Genomic DNA, 21,151 nt, shown 5'->3' on the forward strand with positions numbered 1-21,151 from the left:
TTATCCTTTGAAAAACCAACCTGTTGTATCTTCCCAACCATTGTGCCAGGAACAGAGCTGCTTGGTTACAGGACTATGGCCAGAACTGGATACAGGCTAACCTAATCTGTAGAGACACACCTACTGTAGCTGAAGAACTATGCTCACTTACAGAATTGTTTTGAAGGCCTTCAGTAAGCATCCACTGGTAGAGCTTGGTGCCCTTGCCATATTGCTTTCCACACTGTGTTCACTCTGCCTTAAAACTCTTTCTATCCCCCTAAAGGAAGCACAAAGTAGTGGCTGGCAGTTACTTTTTGATTAGTTTTGTTTTATCAGGACTCCTGATGCGTAAAGAAGCTCGAATGGTCACAATCCCACAACAATGGTACATATAGTAAAAGCAATGGTATTGGCTCAGCTACCACATGAATGCAGCAGTACAGCAGTTGCCATCTCAGTAAATTATCAGTTCAGCTAATCTCTGGCAAGAACAAGAACTTTATCCGACAGATGTAAGCAGTTCCCCATTCTTCTACTCCCACCCTCATCTAAATTTCTCTTACCTCTGCCAAGTTCTGATAGAAAAGTGCCAGAAGAAGGGCAGTCTGCAGCTTTTCTCTCCTGCTTTGGGAGAGATTCTTGATCTGCTGCTTCCTCTGAAGAATGGTGTTCAGTTTGTGCTGAATCTGTATCCCATCCAATCCACCATCCTTTTCTAGTTTGTTCGCTTGTTCTTGAAGAGACATCATCTGAGAAGGCAACAAATCTAAAGTCAATTAATTGCTTTCAAGTGGTGTTAAAGAAATAAAACTTCAGGCTAATTTCCATACCATTTTTGCTGGAAGGAGCAAAAAAAATATTAGGGACAGGTTAATCAGCATTTCCCCCACAATGCCCTCTGCCCAGTACTACAACATATCCACTATATCCTTATCATTTGTTACTTTAGCACGCTGTGATTATTTAGATGAAATAAGCTACAGGAGTCCTTTTCCCTCTGATCAGCTGGAGCAAGGAGTCATAGAGCAAGCCTGGCACTTATGACTGCCTGGATTTTATTGTTTTGTGGAAATCAGGTGTTGGGAGGTAGTTCTCAACCCAACAATAAATCTGCCAGGGAGCAGGTACAGGGCTGGGAGCTCATTCCATCTGGAGAAACAGGCACGGGCCCAGGTTTCAGAGCTTAGCCCTAGCACGGGTGAATTACAGCAACTGGCCATCAGCCAACCAGATTCTTTTAGGTGTGGGTGAGCAGTCCAGCTTCAATTCCACAGATGCAAAGAGACTAGACAATTTAGTAAGACATTATATAATAAACATATATTGAAATAATTAGCAAAACATCAACTCTGACATACTGTATTTTACATGCTTCAAAAGCCACATTCTTTTTAAGAAAAAAAGGTGAAAACTTCTGGTATCCATAACATAGTATGGTCTGCTTTAAGTATCTTTTTTCCTCCTAAGTCCCAGTATTTGATTTTCTAAGTGTTTTTTTCATCTACTTCAAGACAATGCAGACAAGACTTGGACATGGATTGTTTAACACTTTTCTCCACTACTCTGTCTGTTATTTCACTAAGCTTCCCCATTTTTCTCTGATTCAAGCATATCAGGCACATCACATCTGTTCAGCAATTTCATCTGTTGCCACATTAAAAAAAACAAATAGAATTATTCCAGCTCCTATATTGGTAGAATATTCCTTATTTTTACTGTACCTTCTCATCCTGTGATGCCAGTAGCTTCTCAAAAGCCTCATGTTTCTTAATCAGTTGCTCTACTTCATCTACAGAGCTTCCAAGGTCACTGCTTTTCAAATAAACCTACAAAAAACATTTAATATTTCTCTCACTTGATTAAACATCACATAATCCCAATTCATAAATATGAGAAGGGATATTAGCTCTACAGCACACTTGAGAGGAAATAAAAGGAGTAGAAGGCAATTCAAACTGGAAATGAAATAGCAGAGCTTTATGGTCTTGAGTAAGAAAGAGATACAATAGCAGGTCCTACTGTGTAAACTGACCTGTCTCTGCTTTCTCTAAATCACAAAGCTGGTAAGTTCAACAGCCATTCTTGTAATCCAAAACCAGATCAACACTGCCATGTCTGACGTGCCTTATAGTTTCTTCTTAGAATACATCCCATAACACAGACTTTATAGTCTTGGCAATTTATTGCACTGCTTTATTGCCATCACTATTAACAAGATTTTCCAAATACATAACCTGAAAATGCATTGCTAATATTTCATCTCATTACATTCTGCCCTCTTAACACAGAAAGAAAATAATTTCTTTTACATTTGCTTCAGCTTTGTACATTTTTGTAGGCTCACGTAGGCTTAATAGGTATTTCTATCATCTCTCACTAAAACTACACTGGAGCAGATCAATCATTCCACAGATGCTGTGTCTTCTTGACTTCTAATTATTCTCATTGCTCTCTCCTGGGTTTTCTCCATTTCCACTTATTTTGAAATGGTCTTCCTACGATTTGATGCAGTACTTGGCTGAATCTGCCAGAGTGAAGGTAGCAGAGAGCTTATTTCTGGTGCCTTTTGAAAAAAATCATGCATTTGTGTATGGTGCTTATCTTTTATGCAATACCTTGAACTCAAATTCACCTTGTAAACTGCATTAAGTTTCCAGAATCTTCTTAGAAGAACTGCTATAAGACCAGTTTGTTTCTATCCTGTATTTGTTCAGCTGATTATTTATGAAAAATATCATATGATTCTATGATCTTTTGATAATGTTGTAGCTGAAACAAGCATATTAGATCTGCTATTTTTTCATGCTGCGTTTCCAACTGTCTGGCATTAATTTTATTTACCATCATGTCAGTCTCTGAGGTAGTAAGACTGTAGTCTAAGATTAAAAAAAAATCAGTTTTAAGGAAACTGTTTCACTAGTCACTTTTAATACTCTTATGATATTTTCTAACGAAACTTTGTACATCCCTAATGCACCGCTGGGCTTGTTGACTCCTTCCTGATGTTAAGAAAATTGGTTGCACAATTACTTCTTCCATGCATTCTGTCTCCGTGGAATTTTCTGAAGATGTTTCCTAGGCACATTCTACATGTAATGGAATCCACACCCACAGCACCAACAGGCCCAGGCAGCCTTGGCCATTCTCTGACACAGATGGCACTTGCTTTGTCACCTTCATCTCCAGCTGATGGATAGAGCTTGGCAATGCCACTCTGCTTGGCCTCTCTGGCTTAGAGGACTTACAACTAGACTTAGTCTGACTTTCTTGTTCATTTTTGGGAGTTAATGAGTGAAATATTTTGCGCATAGAGAAAAATGTACAGAAGAATATTATGCCCAGACCAGATGCTCAAACTGCTCTGTACTAATCCATGCAGAGTGTCAGAAGAGACATGAGTAAATCCCAACACAGTAATCACTGTCAGGAAGAGGGGAAGGCCATGTACAATAGGTCTACATTTTTAAGAAGTCTGACCCATAAATATTAAATACAATTCCAACCAGAATGCAGGTATTTTGTCATTGAAACTTTAATCCTTTGATCTATCTAATCATCAAGTGTATAAACTTATGAAAGACTGTTTTTCTAAGAGTGTTTTTGTGTTTGGTTTGCTCTTGTGGAAGAAAAATTCCATGCACATCTGTTTGCTCTAATGCTGCATTAAGCCACTTATAATTGGCTTCCATTTCTACTTTGCTGTTAGCTGACACAGAAACAAAGCTATCAGCTGACACTTCTCAGTTCTATTTGCTATATATGAACACAGAGCCACATACTGCACCTCTACATTCATGTTTTAACAGCTGCATTAAAGACAATGTAGTTTCTCTACCTTATTTGGTGGATTATTATTATCATTTCTGTTAAAAAAAAAAAAAGGATTTTCCAAGGAAAAAGAAAATCATTACAATTTTCCACATATTGCTCCTTTATTTACCAACTGTTAGCAGTGAAACTACAACGTTCTACATGAAGAAATTGCCAGTAGTTTTCCTGCTCTTATAATCTATGGTGGAAGAAAAAGCAAAGGGACATCTGCTGGTAGGGACGGTTACTTTCCTTGGAAAAGAGAGACATTTGAGAGCAGGGGTGTGGGACAGTGAGTCATAATCAGCTGCCTCTGACTGCTTGGTGTCTTGCTCCTAATGAAAATCACTATGCATGGGTAATACGTTCAAGCCCCATTCCCTGAGCTCTTAGAGCAGTGGAAAAAGTGCTTCTGACTTTTGAGCGGGCCCCCAAAGTAGAAGCTCATGCAAGTGTGCGTGAGAACCCATATCTGAAAAAGAAAACTGTTAAAAAAGTGGCTGCACACATTGCAGGAGAGGCAATTGCAATGTGCTTATAAGAAGCCAGCGTCAGCAGCAATAACAATGCTACTTGGAGAGCTGACGAGATAAAAACTTTCCATTTATCTTGTAAACAGAAATCTTATTACAGAAATTGCTAGAATCAGAACAGCAACAGTTTTTCATTTAAGCATTTGTTATATCAATCTTAAAGCAGAACAGACACTAGCTCCCACAATATGATGTTGGCCCTTGGCCAATTACATCATTTTCTGGCATAGGGAATGGCTTCAGACAGGTTCCCAAACTCCTACTCTGAAAGTGACGTGTTAATTTCAAATACAAAAACATTGCATAGCTCTCCTCAGGTAACCTACTAGGGCCTCCCACAGCACACAGCAGGTATAAACTTTCTTTCAAGTTTGTTTTCATTATGAATCACGGTCCATCATCAGGAATCTAATTCTCAGCCGCAAAAAGCATTGGAGACCTGACCACTCACTATACAGTTGACTCATTTTTAACTGGAGACTTTGCAAAGATGCTTAAAACCACAAAGTAGACTTGGCCCTCTCTGATATTTGAAACAGAACATGTAGCAAATAGCCAAATTATTAACAATGCAAAGAACATAAACGAGGTTTTATCTCCACTTCAAGTGGAGTTTTTCACTATTTCTGAGCTCATTATATAGATTCAGGCATATTGTCATGATAGAAACTCTTATGTATGAGCTAACACAGAATTAAATGCAAAGTCCATCTCAAAAAATATGTTCATTTGAAGTAAAATAGCACTATATACACAGTTATGTGGCAGCACAGGCCAGCTCTGCTTTTTGGAAAAATACTAAATGAAACAGTCATACAGACATGTTGGAAGCTGAGACAGCGCTGTAAGAAATTTGGCTTCCAATAAATGTCATTTTCATTTCTCTAGAAGAAAAAGTATTTTAAGTATTTCTGTGAATCCACTCCCTTCTCTTGCTTCTGCTCTTCTCTTCACAGTACAGCAAGCTTACCATATTTTGCCCCCCACTGCTTGCTTGGGGCTTGCTGCTGGGACGGCAGCAACTCCACTGAAAATCTTTCAGCTCTAAGCATGTACTAAAGGCTAGTATTACTTCCAGACTTAAATGCTTTCACTTGAAGAACGTAACTCAGCCCAAACTCTGCTCAGACAAATGATAACAACAAAATTTGATTTCATCTTCTTCTGATAAAAGTAAATAAATAATAATAAAAAAGAAATAACGGAGTAAAAGTGTTAGCAAAGTAAATACATATGCTTAATACCATGATTACATATTGTTCACAACTAAGTAATACAATACTTTGTCACAAGTGAAATAAAACACACTAAGTTGTTTCTAAAAAATACGTGCATACACTTTTTCTATCATACTGACATCACTGTATTGTTGGCCACTTATCTCACAGAACAGGTCTGGCATTCTAATGTTAAATGTATTTAAAAGTTTTCTTCCCTCCCATCCACTGCATGCTGTCCATTTTGCATAAGAGTAAAATTATCTGATATTGGAAAGGTAGATGGAGAAATACAGAAACCAGTCAGTGTTTGGTTTCCTGTAAGTGCTACCATCCCATCTATCAATATTCCCAAGGTGTTAGACAAGAATCATATGCTCTTGCAATTTTTACTTACAAAACATTTGTCTGAAGGCAGATTAAATTCCTCTTAAATTCCCCTTAGTTTCACTGCTGCACAGTTTCTGGGATATCTAAATCTGACAAGCAGTGGAGACTAAATTCCCTTTTTTTCCCCCAGGAAGAGGTGATATCTCCCTTTTTCTAAGGGAAAAATTATTTTCTTCTCGAGTTAAATTGCAACTATTTTTTGAAAACAAGGATTCCTTTAAAAAGTTTACAAACCCAAGTATTAACCATTTAGAAATACAACACAATTTGACAAATGAGAAAATGAAAGCAATAGAAAAAAAAAAAAAAAGAAAGAAAGAAAAATGTAAGAAAAACTACACTGTGAAATTGTCCCAGGTCCCAGACTGACTAAGAGAGGAAGACCAGTTTTTGGCTTCAATGCCTTGAACCTTAAAAGTGCTGAGCACTGGAGCCCAATTATGCAAAACCTGTAAGTAGATGCACAGAACTGTGCATGTCAAGTTAACAGTAGACCTCAAATGGTTCAAATGAAACATTTGTCAAGAGCTGGATCAGATCAGAGTTTCAGCTTCATTTAGGAAGGATCAAGAGGCATCTGCAGCCTTGATGACAGAGAACAAAAGTTGCTTTCTGGCTGCCCAAAAGTCATCCTCAGGTAACAGGAACATGGCAGGAAGCATACAAGAAGGAATCCACATGGTTCAATTAATGCAATTTAAAACCTGTGTTTGCAAATGTTCCTAGAATGGAATGGAAATCTTCACCACTTTCCTCCCAGAACCAATGTTGACAGCGATAGATGGACACCAAGAGCCTTCTGCATGTCTGCGAGCTGAAGACATTGTATGAGTTGGTATGTTTGGCAAAAGGTCTTCAGGGCATACACTTTCAAGGCTGCATGTTTCCTGAGAAGGTCTCAAACCAGATCTTGCCCATGGCTGTTGGGTAGAAAGCAATCCTGAGCAGCAAACTGGATTCACTGATAAAGAGAGGTCAGCCCCAATCCCCATTGCATGAAGAGATGGACCAGCTATACCTGCATCATGTGTTTTGATAAAGATTGTTGGACTTGGGCTCCTCCTAAATTCTCTTACCACTTGGATAGGCATTGCAGTCCAAGGAGTGGCAAGAATCAAGGTGATTTTGGAAACCTTGTGGTGAGCAGGTGTTAGCCCATCGCACTGAGTCTTTCCGAACTCTGGCTCTGATGAAGGATGGTTCTGAAAGACAATCAGCTCTGGACTTAAATCCCTGCTTGTGACTTCATTCCCAAGAGCAGTATTTTCTCTTCCAGTCAGTGCAGCTGGGGACAGCCAGATATCTCTGGAGACAGTTTCCTGGGGAAAGCTAGGATACTTAGAGGAAGTCACATGAAATCTTGTGATTTGAAGAGCTGGAGACCCACCTGAAGGGAAGCCTGTTTTTGGTTTCTGGGATCCTGTTGACAGACCAGCTGGAGTTTCAGGCAGCTTTTCTAATTGTGGCATGACAAGACTTGAATGAACATGATTGCTTGCATGGGAATCTGCTCGAAAAGGCTTTACTGTCAAGCTGCATGTTGAAATGTAAAGCTTCATTGAAGCGTGGAGATCTTGCATTTGAACATTGCACTGGCTACAGCCTTGCTGGAGTGGGAAAGAATCACAAGGTTCCAGAGATGCATGCCTATTTTTGCTGCAGAGTGTTGAAACATCTGGAATAGCAGATAGGTCAACATTCAGACGTGATGTCCAGCTTGGTGGAGCTTTGCAGGAAAGAACATCAGAGGGCAAAGATACAGCAAACTTCAGGGGATTGATTTTTTCAGAAGAAAAATGAACACTTTTATCTCTTTCTGAATATTGCTTGTAAGACGAAGGCGTTGACCAAGTCCCAGAACCTCCACATCCACGTCTCTGGGGGTCTCTGGGAGAACTGGACCACCTGGATATCCTATCTGAAAGAGCTGCACAGTGACTAGTGTTCCCCAAACCTTTCCTCCGGTCTGTGTGTTCCAGGACGACATCTAGCCTCGAACAGTAAGCTCCAGAAGGCACACTGCTTGGTGACGAGCTGGCATTTCCTTGAATGATCTCTGCAACTGATTGACCAGTGGGAGGATGCCTTGCTGCGGGTGGCTTTTTTTTGAAAGGCCTGTCTTGCACAATAGATTCAAAAGGAGGAGGTGGGGTCATTCTGCTGGGAGAGAGCATCACTTCCGCAGTAGAGACATAGACTGGTACAGATGAAAGATTGCAGCGATGGTTCCTGCATGACATTCTGCAGCTTAGTCCTAAACGATGCAAAACCAAAGCCACAGAAACTTGCCTTTCTCCCTCTTTTTAAAACCAACTCCTACTCCTTTTTCCTTTGGTACTGGAAATTTCCATTCTTCTTCCGAAGTAAAGGAATGAGAGGTTAATATGCATTCTCCAGGGAAAAAAAAAGGCAAACTAAAAAAATCCACATTCAAAATAAAATAACACAGCTCTTCTAGTACTGCTACCACCACCTATCACGTCTGCAAAGTGATACGAGAGCAGGATGGGCAGAAAGATAAATTACAGAGCATGAGGCTCTGCTCCCTGAGTGTTCTGACAGTGAGACTGCAGACAGAGTAGGAGGGAGCCAAAAATGCTTGCCAGAGACAGTCTGTGTACTTGCTGCTATTTCATTTGTGGAAAAAAAAGGAAAGCAGCTAACCTGAGCAATGCATCTGCTGCTGTAAAAAGGTTAGAAAAGAGCAGAATGTGCAGGACACTGCTTCTGCTCAAAGCAAAAATGATTTTTTCTTTCTTCTCTGTTTCAGCTGTTGCTTGTCTGCACTCTGAAAGGCAAGATCTCAGTTTGCAGGTCTTCGGAGAGTTTCCTACAACAGTTCCAAGCAATGGCACAACTGAATTCATAATTAAAAAAAAATATAAAAGATAGATGTTTGCATAATTTCCTCCACATGTGCTCTATTTTCTTTAGCATAGAACAATCCTAGACTAAATTCTGCAAAAATCCTTCGAAGGTTTAAGTAACTTGGATGTAACATAAGATGCTGGCATGAAGTCAAACCAGTCACACTGGCACAGACAGCGAATGAGAGAGCAATTCTCAGTAGCAGTTCTTAGTTTAAAACACTCATGTGTTGCCTTCTTTCTTCCTCCATTCCTTGCTGCTGAGAGAGACTTGGTCTAAAGCATATGAAGTTCTGGGAAAATAGGATCCAATAATTATGGGATGACAGGAGCTGCTTTCTTACAGATGTAAAACAGTGAAATGCGTGTGATTTGACTTAAGTATTTCCTTGAACACAAAAGTCAGAAAAAAACAAGGGGTGGAGTCACTGCTTACATTTGTTTGCTTGAGAGGAATTCTTTTTGAATGCATGTTTGATTCTGTCCATTCCAAAAGTAGTAAATGAGAAAATTCCCACCGGGGAAGTGGTTTGGGAGTCTTCAATAGATGTCTTAGCTGAATAATTTTTGAAAGCACGTTTGAAAGGGATCCTCCTGCCTATCTCCCTAGGGAGAAAATCTGAGTCCTTATGCAGCTATATTTTAACTCCAGATAGTAGTAACAGAGCTCCATCCAAACGTAACAGATTCCTCTTCCAATTGTTCTTAAATGCAAAGAAGTAAAATACAAATAGTGGTTAAGAAACCTCAGTACACCCAGTAGTTACTGATTGATCCAAAGGGCAGATGTTCGCAGCCGCAAAAAAACAGCAGTTCTCAGTATTCCTCCCTCATTCAGACCGGAGTTTGGCAGCTCAGGAATAATCTGTTCAAAGAATTTTCACTTGGGGAGATGAGAGAATGAAAGGAATAGGGGATATTCTGGATATACAGGAATTGCAGCTGTGGTGGGATTTCACTCAGGCCCAGGTCAATGCATTGCATATTAAGGAAGAAGTAGAATTCAGAAGGCATTTCTTCCTGTTACTTCATGAATAGCAGCAAATGATCCTCATCTTGCAATGATTATCTTCATGATCCCATTCCACTAATTCCTTTAAGACAGAGTTTAATTCATGTGTACGTAGACTCTGGCTTTTCAGCAGCGTAATAAGCTGAACTTGCATCCCTAGTAGATATACTCACTGTAGACTGACACTGCTTTGGACACTGAGGTGAACACCAACATTTCCTGGTCTGAAAGCAGTAAAACTGACTTAAAGTCAGTAAAATGTGATTTAAAATGAGGAAAGTACAGTGAGACTTGTGAAGTATGGCTGAGATGTGCTTTTATTAATAATCTCTGACTCTGAGGAAAGCTGATGCTCCTGGGCAGCTCTTTTCTTAATTGTACTTTTGTTCAGTGTCAACTGATGAAAAGAATGGACACAACAAGAGCATGGAAGAAAATGAATAATTCCTGATAAGAAAGGTCTAATTGGTGCATTCAGGAGTGGTGCATATTAACACTCATCCTGAATGCATCTGATTGTTTGCATCCTTGGATATGAACAAATTCATTATCTCCTCTTCCCAGTTAATAGCACTTCTACACATTTCCTAGGTTAAATTTGAGAGCCAAGCTGTAACAATCTTTTCTAGGTATCACAATAGATTGGTGATAGCAGGGACAGTGTCAGTGAAGGAGGGGACATATGGCTGACTGTGATATTCAGATTATCAATATAGAAATCCATTGGTGTTTTGAAACTTCCCCAGTAAGCTGCAGGTAGATACTTTGTTACTGATTGTGGTATCTGAGAAATTGTGACCTATTTTTCTATCTTAAAACAATAACTGTGAGAGCACAACTGCAACTCTTTTCATGCACAAACCTAACACAAAAGCAACAGTTCTTCAATCAGTTGCAATCTTCTGAGAATTAAATACAAGCTGAAATGAGAAAAATGATCATGATTCTTCCTTTTCATAGCTGGTGTGTTCTTTTCAATCTCAGCATTCTTTCTTTCTTTCTTTTAAAATCAGTTGGAAAAGGTGGTGGAGGAAATATATAGAGTACGCAGTGATGATAGTTCCTTTACTCTCTATACCTGCATGTATAAGAACAGTTTGTCATCATGCTTCTGTGTTTATTTTGTTACTGTTCTCCATGACCATAAAATAACATCTGTGCAAAGGGATGCTGGAAGAAATGGCCCATCTACACCTTATTACTCCACCTTTTGGGCGCTTTTGAACACAGTGAGAACAACTCAGGTACCCAGATCCTTGAAAGTTCTTACAAAAAATACTAAAAAATACTGTTAGAGAAAGATTCTGAGAACAGAACTGCCCTTTATGTCCCTTGAGGTCACAATCTTCATTCTCAGGCTTTGCTTGAGCTGGAGAAAACTGTGATAGATGTAGGCACTGTGTCTGATCCTCCCCAGAAAATTTAGCAAGTCTATGATGAAAACCCTTTTTTATTGCAGTCCACCTCACAGCATATGGCAATGATAAATTTATCTAATAAAGAATTAATATGAACTGCAGTTTACCTGAATAGAACGCACTAGGGGCATAATGAAATTATCAGGTGCAACTGCTTTCATGTAAAAGTAATATAGTCTTTTGAAACTGGGATTCACAACTCAGGGCAAGAAGAAATGCTAGCTTATAGTAGCTACCTTAATATTTACCTCTGAGGTATGTACAGCAAAGCAGATGCCATGGTCACGGTTGCTCTATATGCTGGCTGATTTCATGATAAAAGAAAAAATACAGTTTCCAAAATTTTTTGGAGTTTGCATTTCCCTGATAATGCTATCCATGTAGGAGCTTAGCATTGGTGTATCATGGCTTGGAAGGCAATTGAAAGAGATGTAATATTTAATTACAAAATGGCAAAATTTGTAACAACTAAACATTTTTACTTGGCAGAATCACGCATTATTTTATTCCAGAAACCTGAAACTAGATGAAACTCTCCTGATATCTTGTCTCAGCAAAACTAAGAATGTAGGTTTTATTTGCCAAGTATGCCACTTGTAGGGAATAACGAAGATTTGCATTTCTCACAAGCAATGAATTAGAGAAGGATTCAAGCCCATATGCCCCAAAGAGTTGAGTATTAGTGCATGGCACAGCTCAGTGTCACTTTTCCAAAAGGTTTAGTGCCTGTGACAAAACACAGGGGGAAACCAGAGTTCAGCACAAATCAAGTACCATTGTTTTGTGCTGCCAGTGGTCTTGGAGAATGAAGAATGATTTTTCCTTAATAGGAAATGATGCTGAAATACAACCTTCTTCAGCTTTGTTTCAACCCTTCAGTTGGCAAACTTCAGCCTATCAATGTGGTTTGCATGCTAAGCCTCAGAACAGTTACAGCAATCTATTATTTCATGATTTTGCACATTGCGACTGGGAAGGACATTTGAATTCTTCACTCCCAGTTTTGCAACAGTAAATGTCAGACCTCAGGCTGGAACTGTTTTAGATTGTTCCCACAAATTCAGGAAAGTGCAAGAAAGATGAAAGACACTTTGAAATTGGTGAGAAACATATTTCAAGAGCTGCAAATGATAGTATAAAGAATATCCTGGCTTTGCATTTACTACATCAACCCTTTATTTTCATGACACAAACTCATCTTTCTCTGTTACGTGGAAGATAAATGATTATTCCTCCTGGTCAGATTCTTTCATAGATCTCCACACTGTTATCAACTCCCTTGCAAAAAAGAGAAGGCAGCTCCTGGACTGGACCTGGACTAATTCACAACATCAATTTTCAACTAGTTGCATTTCCCCAGCACTAAACTTCAGCCTGAGGAGAGGTTTCCAGCAGCACCTGCAAATCTATTTGTCTTCCTTCAAGCCCCATTTATTATTCCCCATTTTTCTGCAGCTTGCAAAATAGCTTGTCAGTGGTTAAGCAGTCAGTATGCTGAGATCTAACTAAAGCTAAATAATACTGGACTGTTGTCTCCCTCTTCTGTCAAAGTTCTAATATGTTATCTCTTATATCTATTTGCAATTACATAGCTTTGTAGCAAGGTGTAACTTTTAGTTTCTGTTTTCTTCCCATAAGAAAGTGTGAATGTCTTGGTAGATTGCTAGTCTCCAAGTGACGCTGCAACACAAATAACAATAAAAGCGTGTTGTCTATACACAGACTTAAGGATTTTAAGTTGTAGGTGCATAGTAATGTCCGTTTTGGCTTGGAAGAGTTAAAATGTTGAAGTCTAACTGCTTATTTCAAGCGTACAATTCACATACCTCCTGTGAGTTCAGGAGCTTGTCCAGGTGATTCCAATCCTTGTAGAACATTTGTTCTTGATGTATTTTGTCCAGCCACTTCTTCTTCTGTTTCCATTCACCGTATACTTTGTCCTTCTCTTCCAACAAAGCTTGTAGCTTCTGCTGAATCTGAACACAATTTCCAAAAATTTATGTTGGTCATTATACATCATAGACGAAGACAAGGTGAGAGGAGAAAGATAATGTGGAGTCTTGGATAAACACTATAAATAGCACCAAAATTATCAAACAAAGTAGGACAAGTTCCAGCACTTACATTTGGGTGGAGAGATAATTAGAGTGGTGCCTCGTCTCAGGTACAGAGGAATGATTGATATAGCATATATAGCAGTCCAAGCCAAGAGCAAATAAAGGTAACTGTTTCTCAAGTGTACCTTCTGGAATCAATTCCTACTTATGTTATCTTTATTAATAACAGTGCAATTAATAGCATTTAAAATTGGGATAGGAGAGATACTTACATAATTTAATATCATAACTTATTCTGCTATATTCTGCCAATATGTCTCAATCTTAGATTTCAGGTATTTTCAGTTTCCAAACACTGCATACCTACAGATCTTCTATTACTGATCTTATCTGCATTCTTCTACAGGCAAAGGACTTTTAAGTCAGGAAGACTCCAAGTTAGTGCAGTTATACATTACAACATTAAATGAATTTTCAGGAAATAGCTTGGTCAGTTGGGAGAATAGAATTCCTGTTTTCTGAATATACTCAACAGAAGTTATTAAATTGTTGGGGAGAAGTAAACTAGTAGTTACTGGGAGAGAAAAAATGCTATAAGAATTTTAGGAGCTATTCGTCCTGAGTAAACTAGCATTTTGATTTTCGTCTTTCACATCTAGGTATTTAATACACTGGCATAATTTCCTGCTACAGAAAATGCCCCAACTGATTTTAAACTCTCTGATATACTTATTTTCATTTTGGTTGACAGGTCTTTGGTTCAACCTGTGTAGAATTATCTCCACTGCTCAGAACATACTAGGCTTCTTCAATAAGCCCAGCTTTGCTGCAATGGGCCCTCAGGACATGCCGGCACTCATCTACTGCTAAGGTAGGAAATGTTTCTGTGTCCAACCTAGATAACATGCTGAGGTAAACACTGGTCATGCTTATGACTACGTGTGAGTGAATCGATGCATGTGTATGATTACAATACTGTATAGTTCAGAATGATAGTTATACTAGTGTTGAGTAGCTGAATGTGTTCAATTTTGAACTTAAATGTGTTTCAATTACCTCTTCTGATCTTATTTCCTCATCTTGCAGGAGTGACTGTCCAAGCTGTACAACTTGATTATACTTCTCTTCTTGTGCTTCAATCTCAGCCAGTAGCTGTTGATGCTGAGTAAGTCTCAGGCTGCTAGTAGATATGTCCCGGATCGTCTCCTTGGCTCTCATTTCCCTAATCATTTCTGATGTCCATGAGAAATAGTCCCACACCTGAAACCCAAGAAAACGTGAAAGTTACGGTTACATCTCAAACTTGGATTATCAGGCAGGAAAATCATATCCTGATCATTCAACAGGTAATAAAATCATAGAGAAGAAAGAAAATATTTAATTAAGACTTACAGCATTTTTATGAATTTCAACCAGAGAATGTAACATGACTGCAGAATTTTTTATGTACTATATTAAATCATACATGATTTGTAATATCATAATCTTAATCAAACTGGGCCATACCTCAGCAGTGACAATATACTGTTTATTGCTCTTTAGCCCATTATTTCTTAAGTATTTTCTGCATTCTGGGTTAAACAATATATATAATTCTACTTTTCTATGCCTTAGCTTTGGCTAAAAGAAAATCCATTCAAAACGCATATTATAAAGTGAAAGAGAGAATCAGAATTTTCAGGTGAAAAACAAAAAGTGCTCACTTTTACCAAGGTGGAAAAGAGGCACGTTACAATTCAGAAATAAATTGTTTACATGTGTTAGGTATGCAGATTTGGTTCTGAGACTGCCAAGGAAATAGAATTCTGGAAGGAATAAGTGTGTAGCACTAGTTTACTTTCAAAACCTGATGACCAATGAACACACAATATCTTAAGATGTCTGAACATTCAGTTGTAGGAATTATGAGCAAGAAAATTCTTGAACAAACCCCTTGAGAGTTATTTTTTGATTGAAGCTGACAGAACTTCTGCAAGTAAAAAATAATTTAACTTTTTTCGTCCATCTTTCTGCACTTAATTTATAGAGCCTTCACTTTGGCCATCTCATTTGAATCTTTAACAGGTGTTGTGCTCTAATGAGTTATTACATGGTGAAAAACAGGAACATAAGGAACTGTACAAAAAAATTCAAAATTTAATTCAGTTTTGTTATAGCCATGTTTGGATAATCTCATTCAATTCTGAGGTGGTAGAAAGCCTTCTGGTTTCTTGGTGTATTTTAGAAAACTGTTACAGACAGTAAGTGCTGAAGAAAAATGCTCTGTTCCTGCAGAAAGCTAGAAAATAATCTTGTGAATGGTTGCCTACTTTTCCAGTGAAGGAAGATAGTCAGCGGAAATAGATTCTTGCCTGTTCCATCTTATCCATGAATTTTTATCTCTTTCATTAAAATTGAGTACAGAAAAAATAGTTTCAGAAAAGAACCATACAGTTGAAATTGGTCTGTTCAGGGTTCTGAGAGTTTAAACTCTAAAGCCAAGATACTTTTATCATAAAGCCAGTGAACACACATATTTAATGATTTCCTATTGATCGCAATCCTTTTAAAGGGGCACATGGAGTACATTTGTTGATGTAATTTTTGTTTACAGAACCATAATTCATGCACAGTTGCATGTCACTGAGGATACTGACATTGCACTTGGTATAGTGCAAATGTCTAAGACTCCTTAAGATTTAAGCTACCCATTTTGACAAGAAACCTGTACATCTCAGAATACTTAATGCAAAGGAACAAGTCAAAAGCCAACAAGGTATTGTTTTTGGACTGGCAATGCCAACAATATTTAAGGATAGACCAGGCATCAGTCTGCACAAAGTTCAGAAGACGGGTCTTAAACAATTCAGAAACACTGAATATGTCTATATCTAAATTCTGATTCCTTGATTTAGTTCACTGGAAGATATGGAACTCCCTGCTGTTACTGCGTGCTATAGGTTGGGGAGAACCCTGCTCTTCAATTACGGAAAATCATACTTGGAGGGATGCAGAGAAATACACAGGATGATTATACAGAATTTTCTTTTCATAGAAAGACATCGATTTGTTCATTATTTGCTTTTTAGCCAATGCAAAATCTCATTAAGAAAAAGCCCCATGTAAGATATCCAAGAAATTTACATTAGCAACTTCTTCATCCCCACTGGAAGCACAGGAACAATGTGGTCAGCATCCATATAAAAAAAAGGATTGTTTATTTTTCCTTTATTATGTATAGTATTTGGTAGAAGAGAGCATCTTCACTGTTTTGTACCTGCCACTGTAGTACTTGTACCAATAACCTAGTAATTTGCAGAAATGTATCACAAATTATTTCACTGAAAGTATTAACATTAGCACAGTATTCTTTGGCAAGTTGTATTCCCCCTGAATTCTGTTGCAGGTAATGATATTATGATGGAATCACTGTGTTTAAGCAACTCGTGAGGTTGTTGCCATGATCCAGCAAAGACCCATGAATTGTATTTAATACATTTCATGGAATAAATTAATGGATCATTATTGCATGCCCAGAGAGAGAGAGAGATCCAATTTCTGACCAGTATAAATAGGAGCATGAATCTACTTTTATCAGTGGAAGAATCTTAGAAAATAAATCTATCACTACTGCTGCAAAGTGATGACCATTTCTGAGCTTCCCTTCCTACAGAAGGTAAAAATATCCTTATCCTCTAATACCTTTCTAAATAGCTACAAGCACTTAATCAGTTAATAACACAGATAGCACCTGCAGCAATTCACATCAACCTTTGCAGCTCAGAAGTATACCTATGACTGACAAACGTATCCCTGTGTACTAGGGGACAGAAGATAGAAGTGCTTACTTGTGCCTGAAACTGGTAAAGCTTGTGTGCTTGTTCCAGAAGCTCCCTACGCAGTTGCACTTTAGACTTCAGGGCCTTCCAGTTGGTTGCTATTGCCTGTTGCTTTGCTTTCAGGTCTGATGCCTGCTCGTTTGTGCAACGAGTCAGCACATCATCTGCAGAGCGGATCAGATCCTGCAGCTATAGGCAGGGAAGAAACAAGAAAGGTAAGAAAGAGTCATAGAGATTCAGCTAATATCAAGAAAATTATGACAAAAACTATGTTAATTCTAAATCAAGTTATAATTCAAGTAAAATTTTCTGATCCGAGTTTTCTCATGCTAAACAAAAATATCCCTAATTTCAGATGGAATAACAGTGACATCCAGTGTTTGCTAATGTTCATCACAACCTATTTTTTTCAACTAGATTTTGTTTCTCATTTTTGCCATTCTTACTACACAAACAATGCAAACAGTAGGTATTATACTTTGTTTTCCCCAGTGACTAAACAGCTTAACAGTGATTGCATTCTATTCATGCACATCTCATGCTCTTCTACCTTTAAAAGAAACAAGGAGCTGGTGGCATAAATTCCAGCATTTTCTGATGTAAGGCTAAGATGTGAGGACACTGAAAAGTGATTCTGAGATAGCAAGTTTAGTAATCTCAGTATAACACGTATTGTGTTAGCAATACTGTTAAATTGATAAAACAAAGGGATGAAGATAAAACTTATACTGGTTTCTTAGGTCTAGTTAAAGCTATGCTAATCTATCATGTATTAGGAAGTTTTCTAAGCAATAGCTCTTGAACTGACACTTTCTGTAAGTTTGTATAACAAGCCCTTCTCTTCTTTCTCATAGTCCAAATTCAAATCCTCTAAACATACTGAAATCTCCAGGCTACTGCCCCATCTTTCCTTCTATAATCCTCTATAGTCAATTAACATGTTTTGTGTTCAATTCAGCCTTTCTAATAATTAAAGAGATTCTGGATTTTTCATCATAATCATCTGGCAAGCTTTGGACTATGTGGTGGACACCTCATAAAGCTTGGTGTAATCATACATTTCAAATAGTGATCAAAAATATCCCTGTGAATCACTTCAATTGTCAGTACTCATTATAATATGCTCCTTCTCTGCAAGATTGTAAATGACGTGCTTTTATAATCACCTGCAGATCTTGAACATATTAAAAAAGCAGGAAACATGGAGGAAGAGTCTTAGAATATTCCAGGCTTTCATAGAACATATCCATAATACTACATTATTATTACCATCTTGGAAGCTTACATTGTGATTATATATTAAAGACCACAAATTACTTTTGTTACCTGCTGCTCATTTCCAAGGAGCTCATGTTCCAGGGCCACATGGTTCCGGAGCTGGGTTTGCACACCTCTCATGTCCTTTGCAACATCATCTGGAATACTTTTAGACTTCTCCTAGCAAGGAGAAAAATCAGAGCAAGCTTTGTTAAGCGCAACTTATAAACAAAATACACCAGCAGCCTACTTTAGTCAAGCTGTGCATGCATACTGCACAGGTGTGGACAACTATTCTTAGTCACTCAACCATGACAAGTAATAGGAAGCCAGAAAATTCTGTCCTAGCACACCTGTCCTAGTAACTCCCTGGTAAGCATCACAGTGATTAAGCTACTGAATCAGACTGTGAGAGATGAAGGTTTAAGTCTTTCCTTGATCAGACAATAAAGAGAACATCTTACAGACTTGGCAATGTGAATTAACCTTGAATAGCCACTGCAGTGACATACAGTGAATTATTGAAGTAGTATTAACAACCACTAGTTTCAGGCCATTTTTTGGAATGCAGATGATCTGTGAATCATCTTTACACAAAGCTTTAGTTATGCATGTCCAGGAAAGATAAGTTAAGAATGGAAGGAAGAATTACTGTAAAGATTAGACACACTAAACAATTCTGTCACAAAATAGAAAACTGTCCAAAGTCCAGCTCAATAAAAAAATCAGAAAAATGTTTCTAATCATAGAAATACATTTCTGTAATAGATTCACAGGCTCATTTGGGATGCAAACAATATATCTTAGTAAGGAGTTGTATGCTGTAGTAGCCTATGATATGACTGCACTGGTGTTGGTCACCTAAGAGAGACTTTCCATTACTATGTTCCTCTGAGAAAAAGACATTCTCCCCTAGGCATCTGTGCAGGAGATAAATGAAGGGATGGGCACGGCAAATTGCTCTCCCACTCAGTTTATTAACAGGAGACAATGCAAGAAGTATGTACTGTTTAGCTGGGGCAAACCCACCATAGGAATTAATCAAGAGTTGTCTGTGGAATGTTTTTAAACTGTCACTTGTCATAGCTACAGAATTAACTACTTCATTCTTAAAGTTAAAATATGTGCCAGGTTCTGAAAACCTCAACTGATATACAGTAGAATATATGACATTTGATTTTCCATTTACATCAGGGAAAGAAAACAGGAATAACATAGGGCAGCCTTTTCATTACAAGCAAATGGAAAAATCTACTACACTTAACCCAGCAAAGCTCTGCTGCCTTGCAAACAGTGGAGGCTCTGTTGCCTTGCTTTCCATACATATCTGCACTCGGAACACCACACCTCTCAGTATTGCAACGATGTGGTTTCTTTCCAAAAATCCTTTGGAATTTTTAGTTAAAACAGAAACCTGAAGAATTTCATTGAGATTTTGCCTCTCTCCCATTTTCATACTGGGAGCTTTAAAGTATTGCCATTACCTATCACTAGAAATGAAGAAAAGAACTCATTTTTGGCCCAGCTTTTGCACCAGGTTACATAACTACCTGACCCAGGCTTAACTGTCACTGTAAACCACTGGAAATTTCTCTCTTCAGCACAGAAGGCTACAGTGGTGTAGAAAGAAGAAAACAGTGAGACAGTGTACAGTTTCTTAGTCTTGAAGGCTGAATAAAACATTACTACACGCATTACAATATGAGACAACTTAGTTCAGGCCCTAATCTACTTGTCTTATCCCTAGCTGTACTCAGTTTCACCAATGGTTCTCATATGGTGAGCAGTCAAGTGTTCAAAAATTACCCAGACTTTTTTGTTTTTACTCAGTTTGAGTAATCGTGTGAGTTTCTTACTGAGATATTTTAGAAGACAGCAGTAAACATACTAAGAATCATAAGAATACTCCACAAATTAAGCTGAAATGGAACTTTTCCTTATATAAAATATTTCCAGTGTTTTTTACCTCAATGTGTGCCAGAGCATCTGTCAGATCTTGGTAACATTTGTGAATCACCTCTGCATCTTTCAGCCGCTCACCGCGTAATCTGGTAATTTCTAACAGCTCCTCCCAAGAGTTTCTAGGAAGAAATAGTAAAAAAAAATAACCAACACAAAACATGTAAGACATGCAAACTAGGAGTAAAGGAGATTAACAGTCTGAAGAAAGGCTAAGAACAAAACCTCTGCGTGCTTTTTCAGTCCTGCCATTAAATTCTGTTGAAGTGATTCTCTGAGGGGTAGGACATCTGTCACCCTACTCTGCCCATACTCTTCTGTCTACTTCAGACACTTAAGTTGTTGCCCAGACACGGGCATGCCTCCTCAATAAGTCTTTCAGCCTTTACATGCTTCAGAATTTACAACTAGAAGGGGAAAAATACTGGGAAAAAAGACTCCTGGAGGAAGTATATACATGAAGCTCGATTTTTAAGATGAGTATAACTCTTCATCTACATTAATTTGCCTCCCTAAAAGTGCCACAATTATCTGGACACTAGATTAATGACTAAATTGAGTTCTCCCCTGATTTCCACTGCCAGCACTATGACTGGCACAGCAGGATTTGGGGGATTGAATCAGACTTTACTAGTCACTGACCCTTCTCTTTCAGGCCAGCTTGGACCAGAGCTTGACAAAAGAGGCTCAACATCTTAAAAGCTGCAGAGCAGTCATGGGATTCAAGCTAAAAATATTAGAAGCAATAATGATTCAACTAAACTCCCAGCTCTATAGCTAGATAACGTTTCTCCAAAGGACAAAAGGAAGTTCAATTACCTCTTGCTTGCA

The 21,151-nt window shown here is 38.2% G+C and overlaps 1 protein-coding gene across 1 annotated transcript in view; it reads right to left on the reverse strand.

Annotated features, from left to right (window-relative positions):
• SPTBN5 (spectrin beta, non-erythrocytic 5) overlaps positions 1-21,151 on the reverse strand; it is a 92,352-nt gene that overhangs the window by 38,337 nt on the left and 32,864 nt on the right. Inside the window, exons 29-35 of the mRNA XM_090141997.1 lie at positions 20,328-20,442; positions 18,431-18,541; positions 17,114-17,293; positions 14,343-14,546; positions 13,056-13,205; positions 1,704-1,808; positions 546-731 (exon numbers count right to left, since the gene is read on the reverse strand). Of these exons, the coding sequence (XP_089998123.1) occupies positions 546-731; positions 1,704-1,808; positions 13,056-13,205; positions 14,343-14,546; positions 17,114-17,293; positions 18,431-18,541; positions 20,328-20,442 (1,051 nt within the window). The remainder of the gene's footprint in view (positions 1-545; positions 732-1,703; positions 1,809-13,055; positions 13,206-14,342; positions 14,547-17,113; positions 17,294-18,430; positions 18,542-20,327; positions 20,443-21,151) is intronic.

Source organism: Phasianus colchicus, chromosome 5, assembly GCF_987193195.1.
Source record: "Phasianus colchicus chromosome 5, bPhaCol1.hap1.1, whole genome shotgun sequence".
Classification (NCBI taxonomy): domain Eukaryota; kingdom Metazoa; phylum Chordata; class Aves; order Galliformes; family Phasianidae; genus Phasianus; species Phasianus colchicus.